This window comes from Archocentrus centrarchus, chromosome 17, assembly GCF_007364275.1.
Source record: "Archocentrus centrarchus isolate MPI-CPG fArcCen1 chromosome 17, fArcCen1, whole genome shotgun sequence".
NCBI lineage: Eukaryota > Metazoa > Chordata > Actinopteri > Cichliformes > Cichlidae > Archocentrus > Archocentrus centrarchus.
This window is the reverse complement of record NC_044362.1, coordinates 731620-751108: the sequence shown is the minus strand read 5'-3', so window position 1 is coordinate 751108 and position 19489 is coordinate 731620. Positions and strand designations below refer to the sequence as shown.

At 41.4% G+C, this 19489-nt stretch overlaps 2 protein-coding genes and 1 pseudogene across 2 annotated transcripts in view; all 3 read left to right on the top strand.

Moving 5' to 3' along the window:
• The window catches only part of LOC115795213 (zinc finger protein 2 homolog), a 500950-nt gene that overhangs the window by 236335 nt on the left and 245126 nt on the right, over positions 1 to 19489 (top strand). The gene's annotated exons all lie outside the window — the stretch shown is intronic.
• LOC115795240 (zinc finger protein 570-like) overlaps positions 9373 to 19489 on the top strand; it is a 62844-nt gene continuing 52727 nt past the window's right edge. Inside the window, exon 1 of the mRNA XM_030751070.1 lies at positions 9373 to 9830. Coding sequence (XP_030606930.1) covers positions 9659 to 9830 — 172 coding nt within the window. The 5' untranslated portion in view covers positions 9373 to 9658. The remainder of the gene's footprint in view (positions 9831 to 19489) is intronic.
• Positions 16078 to 19293, top strand: LOC115795241 (zinc finger protein 664-like; annotated as a pseudogene).

Here is a 19489-nt window from a genome sequence, read left to right as displayed (position 1 = left end):
TTTTCAGACCCCCCAAAAAGCACACAAAGAAAATGTTGGTCTTTTTTCATGACACTTAATTTCACCTGGTACTTTGGTATTGTAATGTACTTGGAAGTATTAAAACTCTGAAACCCCACACGGGACATGGGAGAAAAAAAAAAAAGAGAGAGAGATGTACTTTTGCGAGATCTCGCGAAACTTTTTAATTTTAGGTCGTGCACATTCGCATAGATCTTGATACGGCAGTGTCTGTCAGGACGCTGAAAGAATCGGCGAGAGATTGCCAGCAAAAGTTGCCTTTAATTTATAATTCGATGGTTACTGTTGGCTGTAACTAAAACTGTACAGGCATGAAGGAATGAACCTGACTGACTGTCTCACTCTACCTATTTACACATACCTATTTATCTATATCATATCTATATCAAAGTGTCATATATATTCATAAAATAAAAGCTCAAGCTCAGTGTGTGTGTGTGTGTGTGTGTGTGTGTGTGTGCGTGTGTGTGTGTGTGTGTGTGTGTGTGTGTGTGTGTGTGTGTGTGAGTGAGAACTCAGAAATGTACAGCTTTCTTTTTGTTCCCTTGTTTTTTTTTGCTCCCATTTCACTTGCGGGATTCTGTAAAAATACATCCTGGTATTGAAAAATTCTGTAAATCTTGGTATCAAATATACTCTTTTCTATCTATTAAAACATTGTATTGTCGCACTAATAAAAATCCATCCATCCATTCTTTTCCACTTATCCTTTTCAGGAGGGCTGGAGCCTATCCCAGCTGTCATAGGTCTGTTAATTACAGGGTACACCCTGTAATTAACAGATATACCTATGTATTAGAATTTATAGGGTGCAATAAACTGATTTGAATTTTAAGGTGAATGTGTACTGGACTGCATGTACACAAAATGTACATTTGTGGGTGGAGCGATTTGTCATCTGAATAGCCAGTCTTGTGCCAAAAAAATTATTGCTGGTATTTATATTATTGTAAATGACTTGCGGGCCTATAATCTGTCAATAATATCTCAAACATCATCTCTTATCAATGATATCAATTCATTTTGAGTCTGTCCTGTCACATGGTAGAAGCTGCAGTCAGTTTTTGGCAAAGTGACTTTCAAATTGTAGCGATTCTGTTAGGTTCTGTGCAGATGTTCTGATTTCCAACACCGGAAACCTGAAAACTCCGCTGTCACCATGTTTTGTGGACATACAGTGCTCGTACTGCGTCCACTCGTATGCTATGGCATCACCCAGACCTCTCTTGGCACCGAGGGGGACAGCACACACACCCCTGGACCTCGATTTGTCCTTTAGCGACTTTTAGTGATTTCTGAGACAGCCAACAGCCAGTTTTGTTGCACAAAAGTTGGCAACAGTGCCAGCTGCCGATTGCCAGATTACGCACAAATATACGGGCCAGCATAGATGGAAATAGGCCAGGAATATGTAGAATAAAATCCATGATCATTTTCTGTGGTTTATTTTGTACAGTTTCCATTTTGGAACAATAGTTAAGCAAAACAGCTGCCATAATGGCCAGCACCAGTGCTTATAAAGGGGAAGGCCCTGCCCACAAGCGGTGGCACATAAGTTAGGTTCCACCCCTCACACATGTCTTTATGGACCTTGTTTTGTGCACTGGTGCAAAGTCATGCTGGAACCGGAAGGGGCCATCCACCAGCTGTTCCCAAAAAGTTGGGAGCATGACATTGTCCAAAATGCCTTGGCATGCTGACGAGTTCCTTTCACTGGAACTAAAGGCTGGAGCCCAACCCCAGAAAAACAACCCCGCATGATAATACCCCCCTCCACCAAACTTTACACTTAGCATAATGCAGTCAGACAAGTATAGTTCTCCTGGCAAGTCCAGACCTTTCACCAACTGAGAACATTTGGAGCATCAGGAAACCTCTATTCCTACAGTTGGTTTGTGGTTGATGTGGATTTGCTGCTCATGTGAATCCTCCCACAGTGTTTCATTAGCAGCTGTAACCACAGTGACTCTGATAAAACAGGAATCAGCAGAATCCATCTGATATGAAGCTGTGCTTTGAATACCACTTCCCTCCTCTTTGGAGAGCAGTCAGATATCTGTGTTCAGGTTTTTGTACAGCCTCTTCTACACTTTGTATCACTGTGTTTCTAGAGCACAGTAGTAGAGAGCTGTGTCTGCCAGGGTTAGAGCGTTAATGGTCAGTTTAGTTGATGTATCTGTTGTTTGGGATTCATATCAATCTTCAGGCATATATTCATTTCTGTATCCTTTTGCTACGGTGGCCCAGAGGTGTCAGGTCAAATACAAAAGCTGCAACACAAATACAAAAGCCACAACGGAAGTGACGCAACCTGCAACGTAAGTAACAGTGCCTGTTGAATGAAACAACACGAAGAAAAGCTTTGTTTGCTGACAGAGACGATAGTCGAGAGACGCAGCAGCTAGAGCACATGTGTCAGGCTCAGTGTCCACGGGCCACATCTGGGTCGCGATATAATTTTATAAAGTCCGCAAGATGATTTCATATCGCTAATGGCTAGCGGGTAACTTGCGCTCCCACTGTATACTACAAATCCCACAATGCACTGAACAGCTGCCGCGCAGGCCAAGACCTGTGCACAAACTCATTTTCCGTTGCCAATGACACAATGATCAGTTATCAGCTGATAAAAACAACAATCATCACGTTTTACAGTGACATTTAAGCTAGCCTGACCCCCCCCCCTCGCAAAAAAAACAAAAGGCCAAATGAAAAGTGGAGAATGGATCTTTCGAAACAGGAGCAATGCAAAGGACCTGATTGCTAACATCGGAGGTAAACCGTGTGTTTCTTTTCCTCGCCTGCTATGTTCGATATGGGAGAAGAAGCAGAGGGAGACCTGCACAGGTGAGCTGACAGCGCATCACTGCGTCACACAGCAGACAGAACGTGTCATACGCACCGCAACACAGACAGTGAACTTTTTAAGTGGCAAAGATTTAAATCACCGGCAGTTTTGGATTAAATAGCTGCCATGAGCTACTTGAGGAAATCTGTCAAGTTCATGAAAAGTACAGGTTGAAGTCCCAGCAGGGCTTCTGTGGGAGTCAGCTTCTCTCTGCGACACAATGAAGCAATTTCAGATAACTTGCGTTGCTTAGCGACAGTACGGTGCAAAAAACGGAGACTTGATCGCTGAGAAACTCCCGAATTGGAAGCTATAACTTCAACTATATTCTATTAAATCGTCTCCACAGACTCCTTGAGTTGTTCATTACAATTACTGTCTTTATTGAAAGTTCTGAAAAACAAAAAAGAACTTATGCTGCGTCACTTCCGTTGTGGTTTTCTATATCCGTTGCAGCATTTGTATTTGTGTTGCGGGTTTTGTATTTATGTTGTGGCTTTTGTATTTGTGTTGCGGCTTTTGTATTTGACCTGACACCTCTGGGCCACCGTACAAACAACATTTAGAAACCAAGGAAGCAGGAATCATGATGGCAGCACCTGCACTGAGCTTTAGCTTCTTAGAAAGACTCGCACTTAACTCTGAAACCAGGAAGAGGGTTTCTCTTTCTTTATGTGAGAAAAACACTTCCCCCCCAAATAAAGGGGAGCCTTCTTTACAAAGAAAACATTAGAAAGACTTGACTAAAGGCTGAAAAGGGGGTCTGAGGATAACCGCGCACATCTCCGTCTGCAGAGCCAGCTTTTCATTTACAGGTCTGATGCTCTGCTGAACTTGTTTATTTATATTATATATTACTTTGTATAATACAAAGTATTTTTTCCCATGTTTATTAGATTAGATTAGATTCAACTCATTGTCATTGTGCGCACAAGGCACACAACGATATGATCGTTCCAGATCACTCATCCAGAGACAAGCATCTGCGGTCATGCAGCCAGAGACCGGTGCTACCGTTAGGCAATGTGGTTTAAGTGTCTTGCCCAAGGACTCAACGCAGCGCAGGGACAGGGGCTCGAATCTGCAACCTTCCAGCTGCAAGGCGAGCACCTACCCACTGCGCCACTCCCACAAGTGATTCCACCAAGTTGTCCAGATCAAGATGCATCATCACTCTAAGAACAGAAATGCATGTGATGACTTAACCACAATTTTCACACTTTTGAGGGGCCGGTTCTGGGCCTTGGGCCACATGTTTGGCACCCCTGTTATATCCTTAGTTAAGTAAGTCCCTGAGTTCATGAACCACTGAAAGCCATTTAAATCAAACCTGTTATACAGCTGTGATCACAGCCAAAAAGTAGTGTTACACATAGTGGGTAATAAAAAGTAAATAATTTGTTTTAAAAATTGGTAATATTTTAGGATGAAGCAGGTAAAAGTAAACTGAAAGATATTTTGAATGGAGTCTGGTAAAGAGCATCTAAACACTTGTGGCTAACGCACACGTTTGGTAACATTTCAGGTTCCACACGCCAGGGTTAGAAGAACCACTGAAATCCATTGAAGTAACACTTGTTCTAAATGTGCAATTAAAGCTGAAATGTAGTCTTTAGTGTTAGTTTGACAGCACAATAAAACACAACAAAAACTCTGAATATATAGTTAATTTGGATTTTATTTGATATTGATTTTCTTATATTACAATATAATAATTTATAATAATTTATAAAAGACTGTCTTTTATAAATTATTATATGTTTCAAGACTTAAAAAGAAAAAAAAAAGATAAGATAAAAAAAAATCCCTTATGAGCAAGCACTAGGTGACGGTGGGGAGGAAAAACTCCATTTTAAAAGGAAGAAACCTCCAGCAGAACCAGGCTCAGGGAAGGGTGGCCATCTGCTGTGACCAGTTGGGGGTATTTGTTATGGCAAACTTCTAATTTTTTAAATAAATTATTATATGCTTCAAGAAGCATGGCAACATGATTATTTAGCCCTAACAGCAGCAGCTGAAGGGCTGCCTGAAAGCTTTTCCCACTGCTGATAAAAACGCTGCAATTCTGGACTTCTTTGGAGGACTGTAAGCATCCAGAATGATGTCCAAGTGTTTCACGAGACTGTTGACAAAAGATGAATTTTCTGTAAGCGCAGCGTTTAACAGCTGTTCTGGTGATCCGAACTCCTTGAAGAGCCTGTTACTGATGGCCTTGTTAATATCATTGATGTGTTTATCAAGGACTCTCAAGGATTCTGCGCTTGTCACTTTGCGCATCATCAAGTCTATTAGAGAATCCATGGCACCTAGGATTTTCTCCCCATTCTGAGCCCTTATTATTACTTTTTTGGATTTCTCAAAGGCCCTCAGGAACAGGAGAAAAATGAAATCTGTGAAAATTTCCTCAGCAAAATAAGGTGTAATTTCTGACAATTCCTGTGAGGTTTCAGGGCTTGATGACCAACTCTGACCCTCTGTAGGCCTTGGCACAGTCTTGTATCTTTGTTCAGACAGGTCCTGATTTTCTGTGCTTTTACAGCAGCACCTGAAGAGCTTCATAAAAGCTTTTTTCAGTGCTGAAAAACAGCTTCCAACTTTGGGCTTCTTTGGCGGAAGGTAGATATCAATAACAATTTTTAAATGTTTGAGAAGGCTTTTCCCAAACGAGGAATCCTGTTTAAGTGCAGCCGTCAATAGTTTTTTTGGAGAGCCATACTTCTTAAAAAGCCTGTAAATCAGGGCCTTGTTAATATCATCCATGTTATTTTGTAGGACTCTCAAGGATTCTGCACTTGTAAATTTGTACAGTACCAAATCCATTAGTGAGTACACTGTGTCCAGGACTTTATCACCATTCTGAACCTTTTTGAAGGTTTTCTTCAGCCTTTCAAAGGCTCTGATGAACAGAAGGAACATGAAACGTCTGACAGTTCTTCTAGCAGCAGAAGGTGGCATTTCCGAGGGTTCCTTCTCTCCGTTTGTGGAGCTGGATGGACGTCTTTGACCCTCTGTAGGCCTTGTGTGAGCAACTGGTGCAGTCTCAGACCTTTCCACAGACAGGTCCTGCTCTACTGCACTCACACAGGAAGTGGGCTCATTTTGGGGAACAGAAATGTCACTTGAATGTGGGAAAGATGTAGACAGTTTGTCACTTTCTTTTTCCTCTGTTGCCTTCATCGCCATTACAAATGCATTTTGGATCTTTTTCACGGCACCAAATATTTTGTCGCTTTGTACAGTTTGATCCCATTCTTCGTTCTCCAACCACAGAAGAATCTTCTGTAAGAACTTTTCCACTGCGTCTTCTACAGACGCGTAGAGGACCTCAGGAGAAAAGGGCACCTCTCCTGTTGGGTGTGGAGTTCTAGAGATGACAGAATCTAAGAGACTTCCATCCTGTTCCATTGCTGGGATGGGATATGCATGAAGCGTCTGGAGGTGGTCACAAATTTTATCTGTCACCTGCCTTGAAAACATCTCAAATTCCAGGGTGTGCCTATTTTCCAGGGTTTTTTTCATACTGCCAAGATCTTTTCTGTTTAATTTATCAAACAGCTGATTAAGATCAGGTTTGATGGTTTTAAAACCCAATGACTCCATAGCTGGTATGTTTAGGGACTGACTGGAAGACCTGGGAGACTCTGAATGATGAATTTCTGGGACTTCACCTGTTGAATTTCCATTCACTACACTTTCTGTAGAGCCTGAAGATTTGTCTGGTTCTTCAAGACAGATGAGGAACCTTGTACCTTTCACCACTTGCCGTTTCAGCCCTCTGGTGAGTTTTTTAAATTGCTTTCTGGCATATCTTAAGAAGTGGCTTCTATATATTTCTTCTTCATTAATTGTTGTGAGTGAGGTCAGTGAGGAGAAAGAGTCTCTCACCTTTTCGATGAGTAACCCCACATCAAAATCATCTTTCTCCTCAGACTGAACTCGCTTCTTTGCATCCAGTTTATCAATGATCGCAATGACAGCCTCAGTTGCAATCATTTCAGCTAGGGTGCAGGGACACTGGACAGCTTTATCTTTGCACACCGCTCTGATTCTGCAGTAGCTTCAATGCATAACTTATTCAGCTGATCAATTATTATATTGATAACATCAACTGCAATTTCTTCTGGCTGGTAACTGGTGCCTCTGAGCGTTCTCAGCTATGGTGCACTGCTCATCTTCAACGTCTAAATAACGCAGGTTGTTTTTTATTGCCTTCAGGGCCTCGTCTATAATGAGTTTGTGTTTAGCAGTGAGTGCCATTCCTCTTTCCTGCATGGAAAAAAGGCTGCTCATTTTACCTGCACATCTTTTCAGATATGAGGCAGTTTGAGAAACCATGCATCCAAGCTTTTTAATATCTGTCACTTTTATGCTGACATAAACAGCAGGAGCTGGCCGCAATTCTGGGTTCTCTACAAGCAGAGACACAGCTGAGTTGACTTTATTAATGATCTCCTCCTCGATCATCTGTGTCAGCTCCTCGGTGCAGTCACATGCTTCCTGGGGGATGTTGAGAGCTCTGGCGATGCCGGCTGAGAGAGTCTCCCAGTGACAGGTTAACTTTTCCCAAAGCTGTGCCCTGATCTGTTTGGGACTCTGATCCGTCGTCATCTGGCGCTGAACAGCCGGGAGTGCCGTTTTAAGAACATGTACAGAACCATCTGAATGATTTCTGTAATCATGTCAGCGCACAGGCCTGGAGATCAGAGTCCCAGACTCCTTTTTAATCATAGCCCATTGAATATCAGTGAGCTTTTTATAAAATTTATTGATGGCCGGAGAAATGTCTTCTCAGTTACTACGGATCTTCCGTTCCGCGTTCATGATTATTCTTCAGTTTTATCTTCGTAGCTGAGAAACATTCTGAGCCGTGCGGTCTTATAGCCTCTGTTTGAGCCAAGCGTGACGTCATTTGAGATAAAAACCTTCAATGGAATTCCCGGCGGCGTTCTCTGACACGTCATCAAAACCACTAGCGCGCATGCGCACATCTGTGAAGCGGCGATTAAAGTTGAAATCCGAAAACAAACAAACAAAAAAAAAACCATGAACGAGTGAAGCTGTAAGAGCTGCAGTCAGATTTCGGAAAAGTGACTTTTACATAACTTTTATTTATCCAAGTGAAAACTGCCACTGATATTAAAAATGCCTTTTTGTTGAGAAATCAGATCCGCGGGGAGCGAAAGAAACAACAGCCGGAAGTTCGGAAACACCGTGCGGATTCACCAGCATGAAGCCGCCTCAGTCACAACAATAAAATCCGACTCCTGTGAGATCAAGAAGTCGTTGAGAGGTTTTGTTGCCTAACGATCTAGTGGCTTCCGGCTTTCGTATTTGTGTTGCAGCTTTTGTATTTGTGTTGCGGCTTTTGTATTTGACCTGACACCTCTGGGCCACCGTATTTTGCTCCTTTGAAGAGTATAAACTCTGCTCTGTTTCCTTTCCAAAAAGACAGCCTGTAACTTTCAGGATGGCATGAAATCAAAGCTGCATCAAATAACGTGTTAGTCAATACAGCCTGAACTGCAAGAAGTTTCCTTCCTTCTGTGGTTGTTCTGCTTTACTCAGTCACTGCACGGCCAATACCACACTTCAGTGCACTAACAAGCACACAAACTTCATAAAACCAAGAAAAAAATTGCAAGGACAACACAAAAGTGCAGTCACCATTAACTAACATCAACTAACATTATGAGCTAATTTTGGCTTCTGTAGTTAGTAGCCAAAGAGCTGATGTACTGATGTCCAGATCTAGGTGAGTTAGATGGACATTACAGCCAGCAGGTCGTAAATTCAGTTTCCACTACTGCTTTTACCTTTGGCTGACAGCACAAAGACTGAGAGAGGAAGACAGAGCAAGCAAAAGAAACAGGTAACAGTGGACATGAGGGGAGAAAATGGAGATGCTGATGATAGGTGGGAAAACAATAACAGTTCAGCAAAAATGTAAAAAATAAAAAATCACAAAATAATTTCACATGCATTTCATGGATGCTTCCCTGGCTCCCAGCAGTACACTTAAACACATCAGTGGACCTGCTAAATAGCACATATTCATTGGTATGAATGGCAAAATTTAACACAATAAGGGGGGGAAGGGGGGGGGGGGTTGGTTGGATATAAAAACCTTCATGTAAAAGCAGCTCTCAGCACTTTGCTTCTCTTCCAGGTGTATCGAGCCCCAGTGTTATTTTTATGTCTATATTGAATAACGCTGATGGTTCTCCTCTTATCTGCTTTACTACAAATAGTTCTTCAGCTTATCCTGATGGTTCTGATCAGCATGATTGACTGTCAGGTTTGAGAAGTAAAGGCTTCACCCTGAAACTGCTGCATTATATTTAGATCTGTGATTATTCAAACTGAGGTATTCTGAGACTCTACAATAGGCCATACATGTGTTTGCGGTTGAATTGACGTTTACAAAAGTGTAACTTTTGAAAGCAGCATATTCATTGATATTAATTTCAGGGCACTGTATGCATGACATCATGACTGGGGCCATAGCCACCCTAAAAGTTTGATCCTAAAATCCCCTATAGACTTATGAATGACAGCTGTGACTCCAGGAAATATACATGACCATGAATCTGCAGTTAGTTTTTGCAAAGCGGAACGAAAGCCTGACTTTTTCTCATCCACCGGAACTGCAGGACAGGACACTGCAGGACCTGAGGCGGGAGCAAACGGAGGAAGTACCGTTACCTTCCCACGTGCGTGGACTGAGCAGGAAGTGGGTTGTGTTGTTTTGTTGCGGTGTCTGAGCTGAATCTCTGAGCTGTTGGAGTAACAATGCCTTCAGTTCAGTATCTGAGAGAGTTTATCAACGAGCGGCTAACTGCTGCTGCTGAAGAAATATTCACAGAGTTTGAAAAAACGATCGTCCAGTACGAAGAAGAGATCGGCCGTCAGCGCAGACTGCTGGATATCACCTGGAAACCCGAAATAAAGCTGCACAGGACAGGTGAGTCAGTCTGAGGGGCTCCGGGATTGCAGCAATGGGATTCCTGAAGGATCCTGATCAGAGCTCTGCTGCATTTATTTAGAGGCTGTGAGCGAACAAAGAGCAGACAGCGTACAGGGCTGCGCTGGGCTCCATTCATCCATCCACACAGCAAAGTCGTGAAAGTTTTAAACATCATTAATAAAAAAGGATCCGGCTGAAATGCGTCAGATGCAGCAGCAGCGCCCCATTTGGTTTTCACTATTGATGGCAAATGAAGTTTTGTGAAGTTTCTTGAAGTTTTTCACCCATTTGGTTCACACGTGTGCATAGAAGCTCCACCTACTGGTCAAAAATCGCGAAGCAGGCAGCGTACATTTTATTTTAGAGAACTGTAATAACTTTAATCACTTTTAGCAGTATTTGAGAATCACGCACTCTTGCAGTAGTATGCATATGGCAATAATCCAGGCTAAAAATTAGATAGCATAGCATATGTCTTTCATTGTGTTTTGCTTCAGCCTTTGGTGCTTGTGTTCATTCAAATACACACAAATTCTATGCTTGTATTCTGCATATTGGTTTGTAACATGTCTGTTGGTGAAATGAAATGTTAATGACAGGCAACAGCCATGTTAATGTCCACATATCAGATCTGCTGCAGCCTTCTGGACCTCAGCTTTGGCCTTCTGTTTTCCTCCTGATATTTTGGCTATGTCCTCACAGCTTAAAGGAGGGGAACAAATAATGGTTAACAAAAAAAACAAAAACTTTTAAAAATGTATTGGAGTTAATTAACAAATATGGTGAAAATGCCAAAGTGTGTTACTGTAGTAAGATATTTTGAATTCCCCCACATAGATGAGTTGTTCTTGTACCCCAACTTCTTAACATTCTCCTTAGAATAAAAGGCCTGAAATTTACAGTACATCACAAACATAAAACATGTGTAATAACATTTCTGACAAAGTTCTTACCATGTTGGCAGTGATATGTAACAAAAAAAAGGTAAAATAGGTTTTATTTGCAGACTTTCTGTTTTAAAATGAGTTGAAGTGAAATCTTTAGGAAGTGTGACATAGTGCCTACAGAGCAGATCATATTATTATTTTGTGAGTGGTTCTGTATTTGTTTATATTTTTATTTTTATTGCATTTATTTAATTATGATTACGGTGTTCTCCAGTCTGAACTGTAGAAGGTCCAGGTTTATGGAGTAATGCCGCATTTGCACCGATCCAATATTCAGTATCGGTATTGGTCCGATCCTGACCTAAATTACTGGATCGGATATCGGGAAGGAATAAAAAATGCAATCCGATCCATTAAATATCACAAATATCACATGCTTGGTGAAATTTAGGGCTGCAATAATCCCTTGAGTAACTTGAATAATTCGATTATAAAATTTCCTCAAAGCAAATTTGTTGCATTGATGCTTCGTTTAGACTCTGCACCACTCAGGTGTCTCTGTTTCACCCACATTAGTTGCATTACAGTTCTCCATTGTCGTCTTCTTCTTCTTGTGGGTTTAATGGTGGTTGACCAAACCAGTTTAGAGCTGCATTGCCACCACCTACTGGAACGAAGCGGGGATCAGAAGTTAGAAAAAAAAGCCTCAGATTCTAAAAAGCTCTCAGCTGCTGTGACGGATTCCCGTTGACGCTACGTGGATCATTGCTGACATGTTTTACCACAGCTCCGCTCGCTCTCTTCTGTGTTTTGTGTTGTGCTCGCTGTGCTGAGAATTTCAACTTTTATTTTTTCTCTACTTTAGCTCCCAGAATGGATCACTATAACCGCAGTTTGCTAGCGAGCCCCACTATTAGCACTAGCACTACACTCATCATCGATACCAGAATCCCTGATTAGTGACTAAATATAGACCTGCAGTAGAAACTATTTAGGAGAATGCTTGTGAATACACAGCATTACAAGATTATGCTCACACAGCTGGAGGTCCATCATCAACCACCTGATCAACAAGTGAAGTGTCAGGTAAACAGGTTTTTTGTGAAGGAAGACACCTGAAACACTTTGATTAAAAAAAGTAAAATATTTAATATATATTTAATATATTAAAGGATCAGAAAAAATACACACATGGCCATGTGGGGAATCAGAGTAAGAGTGTGCTCTCTCTGTCTCTCTGAGCTCGTGTTCCTGTCTATCCAAAACATTTTTATACACGTTGTTATCTAAGCAGAAACAATCTCTGGGTGCTATGAGTTGACCTTCGTCATTCAGTCTTGTTCTGGCTGGTTTTTCATGACTCAGATTCCTCTCAGTCATTGGCACATCTTCTTCCTGATGTTCTAATTTAATCAATACAGAGAAATCTTGTCCAGATTAATGACAGAACATGGTGACGTTGGCGATGTTCTAATTGTACGTTCGGTGGCCGGTCCTCAAGATAAGATGCACTGAAAGAGAGAAGTTAGTCTAGAACTTTCTGATCTGTTGCTCTCTGTCTATATAATATATTATTTAATTGTTTATTATTTGGTTGATCCACTGTTTAATTAATTTACTGGAGTTTACCTTTAACCATTTGTCTTTATTCACTGAGTAAAAAATAATCCCTAACAGAAGAAAAGAGAACTTTGTAGCTGCTCCATCCACCACTGTTTGTTTCACAAAGCAAAAAACTGCAGTACGGAAGTTAAAATATGCAGATGAACTGTTAATACAAAAGTATTTCTTATCCAATTACTCGAGTAATCGATGGAATAATCGATTACCAAATTACTAAAATAATCGATAGCTGCAGCCCTGTTTTGGACTTAAGCTGTTCTCTCGGTCTCGTTTAGTGGGACATCTCTCTGTACAGCCCGTGCTGCTTTTAAATGAACTGTTTGTAGGTTGTCAGTGTAACTGTGCTGATGCACGTGCACTATACCATCCAAAGTAATGACGTCCATTCCCACATAAGAAAAACTCTCATGTTCTTCAGGGCCCACATGACTGGCAGACTTAAGTACAGTAACATTAGTTACAAAGTGCTTTGATCCTGCCCAAAGAAAATCATCCACATGACACGCCAGTACTCCTGTCACCTCAGACTCATCATTCTGCCAGTAAAACACTCCACGATCAACTTTCAACATTTTACAACCAGTGTTGTGCATGTTGACCACTCTATACTGTCTGCTCTCTTATAGCACACCTTGTCTCCTGTCTCATACCTTTCATCTGTAGCTCAGAGGGGTGGCTGTAGCTCAGTAGGTAGAGCAGGTCACCTACTGATCGGAAGGTCAGTGGTTCAATTCCTGGCTACTGCAGGCTGCATGCCAATGTATCCTTGGGCAAGATACTTAACCCCAAGTTGCTCTCCGACCGTTCCATCGGAGTATGAATGTGAGTGAATGTTAGATAATTAAAGCACTTAGCTTAATTAATTAATCATGGAAGTGCTTGTATGAATGGGTGTGCATGGGTAAATGTAAAACGTGTTGTGTAAGCGCTTTGAGTGCTCATACCTGAGTAGAAAAGTGCTATATAAGAACTAGTCCATTTACCATCTGTAGGTCTTAAGTGCCTGCGCAAAGCTCTTCTTATTCTGTTTTAGCATTCCACCTCTGTGAAAGCTCTTCTGGAAGCATGTAACGCTGCCAGGTGCTGTCCTGTGCTAGCATTTATAGACGTGTCCTCTAGAGCAGGTAGTTTATCAACCAAAACAGAAGGAAGATTAGGACTGTGACCAAACACAAGCTGGTGTGGACTATGACCATGTACACTGACCATACTGTTTTTGGCCATAAGAGCCCATTCTAGAGCAGTTTGCCAACCACTCCCATTTTCCCTTTTCACCATCAGGAGCATGTCAGTCAGTGTCATGTTGTGTCTCTCCAGCAGTCCATTGCTCCAGGGACTGTAGCCCATTGTAGTCTTTGTCTCAGTGTTGAATTTTTCTGCCATGTCTCTAACTTCCTCATTATTGAACTCTCCACTGTGTAGTTCTGTTTGGGGGGCATCATGGACACTTATCCATGAGTGAATGAAGGACTTTACAATCTCAGAGGGTTTCTTGGTCCTCAAAATGTTTCCAGCGCTGAAACGTGTAAAATGGTCAATAATGTGCAGGTACCATACACCAGATTCCAACTCAGGTAGATCCATTGCCACCATCTCATTGTACTCTGAGGCCAAAGCAAACCAACAGCAGGCTTAGGTTTTGTCCTGCTGTACCTCTGACATATCTCACAGTCATGAATGATCTCCTGCAAGAGGACTGGACAGTCTTTGTCAGTATTTCCAGAGCTATGAATGAGTCTCTGCAGCTGGTCTGTGGAGGCGTGGCCAAACTGCTTGTGAAGTTTCAGGAGAACTTTACCCTCTTAAGATAAGATAAGATAAGATAAGATAGTGTTTATTTGTCACATGCACAGTTATACACAGTACAATGCACAGTGAAATGTATTTTGTACCTGCAACCATATATACACACACATATAAATAAGAAGAATAAAAATAAAAAAGTAATTCACACTATACACTATACTCTATATACTATACACTATACACACTTTTTAAATTATAATATTTACATTGTGCAATAATGGTCCAGTTAGGGCTCAGAGTTGAGCAGACGGATGGCTTGTGGGTAAAAACTCTTCTTCAACCTTTCAGTCTTAATCCTCAGGCAGCGGTAATGCCGGCCTGATGGGAGCAGGGAGAAGAGAGAGTGTCCGGGGTGGCTGGGCTGTTTTAGGATCTTCATGGCCCTCAGCCTGCACTGCTTGGTGTAAATGTCCTGCAGGTTGGGGAGGGTGGTTCTGATGGTCCGTTCAGCTGAACGAACAACCCTTTTTAGGGCCATGAAGTCCTGCTTGGTGCAGTTTCCCATCCAGGTGGTGATGCTCCCACGCATGATGCTCTCGATGGTGCAGGTGTAAAAGTTCCTGAGCACCTTGAGTGGGAGCTTGAAGTCTCTCAGCCGCCTGAGGAGGTAGAGACGCTGTCTGGCCTTCTTCACAGTGATGTTTATGTGATGAGTCCAGGACAGGTCCTGTGAGATGGTCACTCCCAGGTATTTGAAAGTGTCCACTCTTTCCACCTCAGCACCACTGATGACAAGTGGATGGTAGTCCCTCTGCTGCTTCCTGCTGAAGTCCACAATCAGTTCCTTTGTTTTGCTGACGTTGAGCAGGAGGTGGTTCTCCTGGCACCAGTTCTCCAGGCGGAGACCTCTCTCCTGTAGGCTGTCTCCTCATTGTGAGAGATTAGTCCCACAACAGCAGTGTCGTCAGCAAACTTGATGATGACGTTGGACTCTGACGTGGCCTCGCAGTCATGGGTGTACAGTGAGTACAGCAGAGGGCTGAGCACACAGCCTTGGGGGGATCCAGTGTTGAGGGTGAGGGAGGATGAGGTGAGGTGACCCACTCGTACCACCTGTGGTCTGCTGGTCAGGAAGCTGTGAACCCACCTGCACAGGGATGGGCCCAGGCCCAGGTCCAGCAGCTTAGAGACCAGCCTGGAGGGAACTATGGTGTTGAATGCTGAGCTGTAATCTACAAACAGCACTCTCACATAGTTCCCCTTACCAGTGTCTTATGTGTGAAAGGGTCTTGTGGAGGAGGAAGGATATGGCGTCATCTGTGGATCTGTCTGGCCGGTATGCAAACTGTAGTGGGTCGAGGGTGTGTGTGTGTGTGTGTGTGTGTGTGTATATATATATGTGTGTGTGTGTGTGTGTATATATATATATATGTGTGTGTGTGTATATATTATATGTGTGTGTGTGTGTGTGTATATATATATGTGTGTGTGTGTGTGTGTGTATATATATATATGTGTGTGTGTGTGTGTGTATATATATATATATGTGTGTGTGTGTGTGTGTATATATATATATATATATATATGTGTGTGTGTGTGTATATATATTATATATATATATATATATGTGTGTGTATAAATATAAATGCTATATTAAAGAGTTCCCCTTCTGGCTGCACAGAGGTTGAAGCAACAACTAAAGCTCAAGTGCTTCTGTGTGAGTTTTTGGCTTAGTAATCCCATAGCTCACTACAGTAAATATATAACCTACAGCTTTACAACACCAGCTTATACTGCTGTACTTCTGCTGTTGATGTGTTTAATGCTGGAGTAGTGTGTGTATTCTCAGCCTTCATTTGTGGACTTTCTTATTTGTAGCTGAATTTTAATGAGACTTTCTTACCTGTTAAGTATGAGGATTCTGCCTCAACAACCTCCATTTCTACAACTGACATCAGTGATTATCAGCACTGACAAGAAGTGGAAACTTTGTGTATTTATGAGAAACATCTTCACACTGTAGAGCCTTGTTTTGACAATATATTTGCTTAGATGTGTTTTTCTATTATCAAATCATTTTTCGTTTTGTCTCCTTTTGTCCCTGCAGACCTCCCACAGCAACGTGTATGTAAGGAGGAGGAGGTGATCACTGAGCAGCAGCTCTGTAACCAAGAGAGGAACTCCAGTCTGGACCAGGAGGAACCAGAACCTCCACAGATAAAAGAGGAACAGGAGGAACTCTTCAGCATTCAGGAGGGACAGGAGCTTGTGTTAAAGGAGGAGACTGATACCTTTCTCATACAGTTCCTTTCTCATAGCTCTGTTGTAGATGAGAGCCAATATAAGGAAGCAACCAAGAAAGTAGATTCCGGATCTACTAGCAATAGAAACCAAAATCATAACGATGCAGAACACCCTACAACGTCAGAGAGTCAGTGTAACTCTGGCAAAGGTAAAAAGTATTTGAAATGTGATATTTGTGGAAAAGCCTTTAAGTATAATTATCAAATGAAACGACATTATAGAGTCCACACAGGTGAGAAGCATTTTCTTGTAAATGTGCGGGAAAATGTTATATGTAGTAGTTCCTTATCAAAGCACACAAGAGGCTCACACAGGTGAGAAGCCATATTTATGTACAACATGTGGGAAAATGTTTGCATATAATAGTGACTTACTTAAGCACCTGAGAACTCACACAGGTGAGAAGCCATATCGTGTAAAACTTGTGGGAAAATGTTCGGATACAGTAGTTCTTTAATGAAACACATGTTAATTCACACGGGTGAGAAACCGTATCATTGTAAAACGTGTGGGAAAACATTCAGCCGGAGTTCTCATTTATCAGAGCATATAAGAATTCACACAGGAGAGAAGCCGTATCAGTGTAAAACTTGTGGGAAATCATTCAGATATCGTAATCGTTTAGCAGAGCATGTGAGAACTCACACAGGGGAGAAGCCATATTGTTGTAAAGCATGTGGAAAGATGTTCAAATCTCGTTATTATTTGTTGCGTCACATGAAAACTCACACAAGGATCCGTATTCTCGAATCACATGTGCCAAGGTGATGCACATGAACAATAGTGGGTCACAAACACTTCCAGGGGACTACGCCCACTAGGGTTTAAATGCCTGGATCACTCCACCTTTTGATTTGAGAACTGAAGAAGCCTTTCAGATGAGAGGTCTTCAAGAAACAGAACAGTCCACTCACCCTTTTTCATGCTCCAGATACTACTATGACCTGGATGACTGAGAACCTATACAGACTTAACAACTGTGGACTGATAAATCGGATTATAATTTTTGATCTTTTCTCTACCAATTTTGCCATGTTGGATTTAACCTAAGATGGAAGAATCTTGTACTGGATTATCACTTCCCTTTTTGGATTACTTCAGGCACAGCCTGGAGAGAATCATGTCGGCTGGCCACCACATTACTCTCTTCTCTCTCTGTTCATCTCTAGATCAGTATTAGAAATCAGCATTAGCATAGAGTAGAGTAAGTCAAAATAAATTTCAGGTGATTTTTATTGTGATTTTTATTTTTTGGTTGAGCTTTGGCTCTGCCCCTGCTAAATTGCTTAAATAAAATATCCTGCATCTAAAATTTTTAATTGTGGACATTCCCTTTTTGACTTTATCCTTTTGAGAGCTTATAATGGTTCAGAGTAGAGCTTTTAGAGTTAAATCCTTTCATTCTGTGTTCCAGTTTGTTACATGTACACGTAACTCCTGTCAAACTGCACGACAGTAAGATTTTTTTTTGTTGTTCTGTCTCATGACAAGTGCTGTGTTGTTGAATTAAAGTTAGTATTTTACAAATATGTTATAAAGTGCTTTATACAACATTCCTCACATACACACAAGTGAATGTGTTAAGTGTTTTCTATCTTACATTCACACTCCAACGGTTGTGTCGGTTGGGGTTCAGAATATTGCCCAAGGATACTTTTGGTATACAGAATAGAGCAGCCAGGGATTAAACTGCCAGCCTTCCAATTAGTAGGTAACCACCTCTACCTCCACCCTAAACATGTGGTAATGCCCACTTTGGTGACCCCTTTTAAATAAGGGAGCAGCCAAATGTCACTTCTTCACCCTGGGCAGGTCTTCAGTCTATCACAGAGACAGAAAACCATTCACACTCACACCTGTGGTCAATATAGAATCACCCTTTAAAACGACATGCATGTCTGTGGGCTGGGAGGAAGCTGGAGTACCCAGAGAGAACTCCCCACAGAAATGCCCCAGCAAGCCAGGACCTTCATGCTGTGAGGTGACAGTGCTAACCACCACCATGCTGCTCTATTTATGTTTTAATAAACAGAAAATACCAAAAGTTTGTTGAGCTTAGATGTTTATTTTCATGAGGCTGTTTTTTTACATTGACATTTATTTAGTTTATTTGGCTCATTTTTCTTTTGGTCATTTAGTTAATTTAGATCAGTGTGCTGTTTCTACTGTTACTGTTTGCTTTATTTTCTGTTTTGTAAGAATCTAGATATGCTGTGGAACCTCAGGTGTAGGTAGAGGGTCATTTGGATTTTTTCTGTTATATACACATACATTCTGGATTGCTAGGTAAGACACTGGAAGAAATATTGATACTGTTTTCACTTATTTTGACTATGCTGACATTATGTCCCCATAATGTTAGCCATATACACTGCTTTGTTTTTTTGATTTATACATATATTACTTGATTGATTTTTATATATTCAAAATAATCTTTTATACTCACATTTATTGCATTTATCTCACCTTTATAGCTGGATTCTGACAGCTATAGGTTGTAGGTTGTGCAGACTTGCAGTGGGAAGGCTGCCAGGGGGCTGGGAAGAGAGCCAATGAGCTGTGCAGGCTGACAGTAGGATATGTAAAATCTCTCAAATTACATAAAAATAAATAAGTCTTGCAAAATTAAAGTTATGCATACTTAAAAGTTACTTATTTAATGGCTTTTAAAAGGAACTGATTGGTGTTTAATGGTAAAACCTGATACAGTTAATGCCAAGATTTGGAAAAGTTGTGTAACAAAAAGGAGGCTCCTGGTCTGCACAAGTCTCAGCAGTCTTTGTCTCTTGTCTGTCTCTGTGGCCTTGACCTGCATGTGCTTACTGTACTCCCAGGAAGCTCTTGCTTTTTCTTCTTTGTGCTTTGTCGAACTTGTGTGTCCAATAAATGGTTTGCAACAACTCTGCTCTGCTTTTTTTCTTTTCTTTTTTCCTTCTGTGTTCTTTTTTTACTTCAAATTGCAGGGAAAAAAATCTGAACAGCTTTGTAACCCTTTAAAAGTTATGGCTTGAAACACTGTATTCACTCATCTGCCTTCACTCACATATGAACTTGAGTGACATCCTATTCTATATCCATACGGTTTGATATATTGGC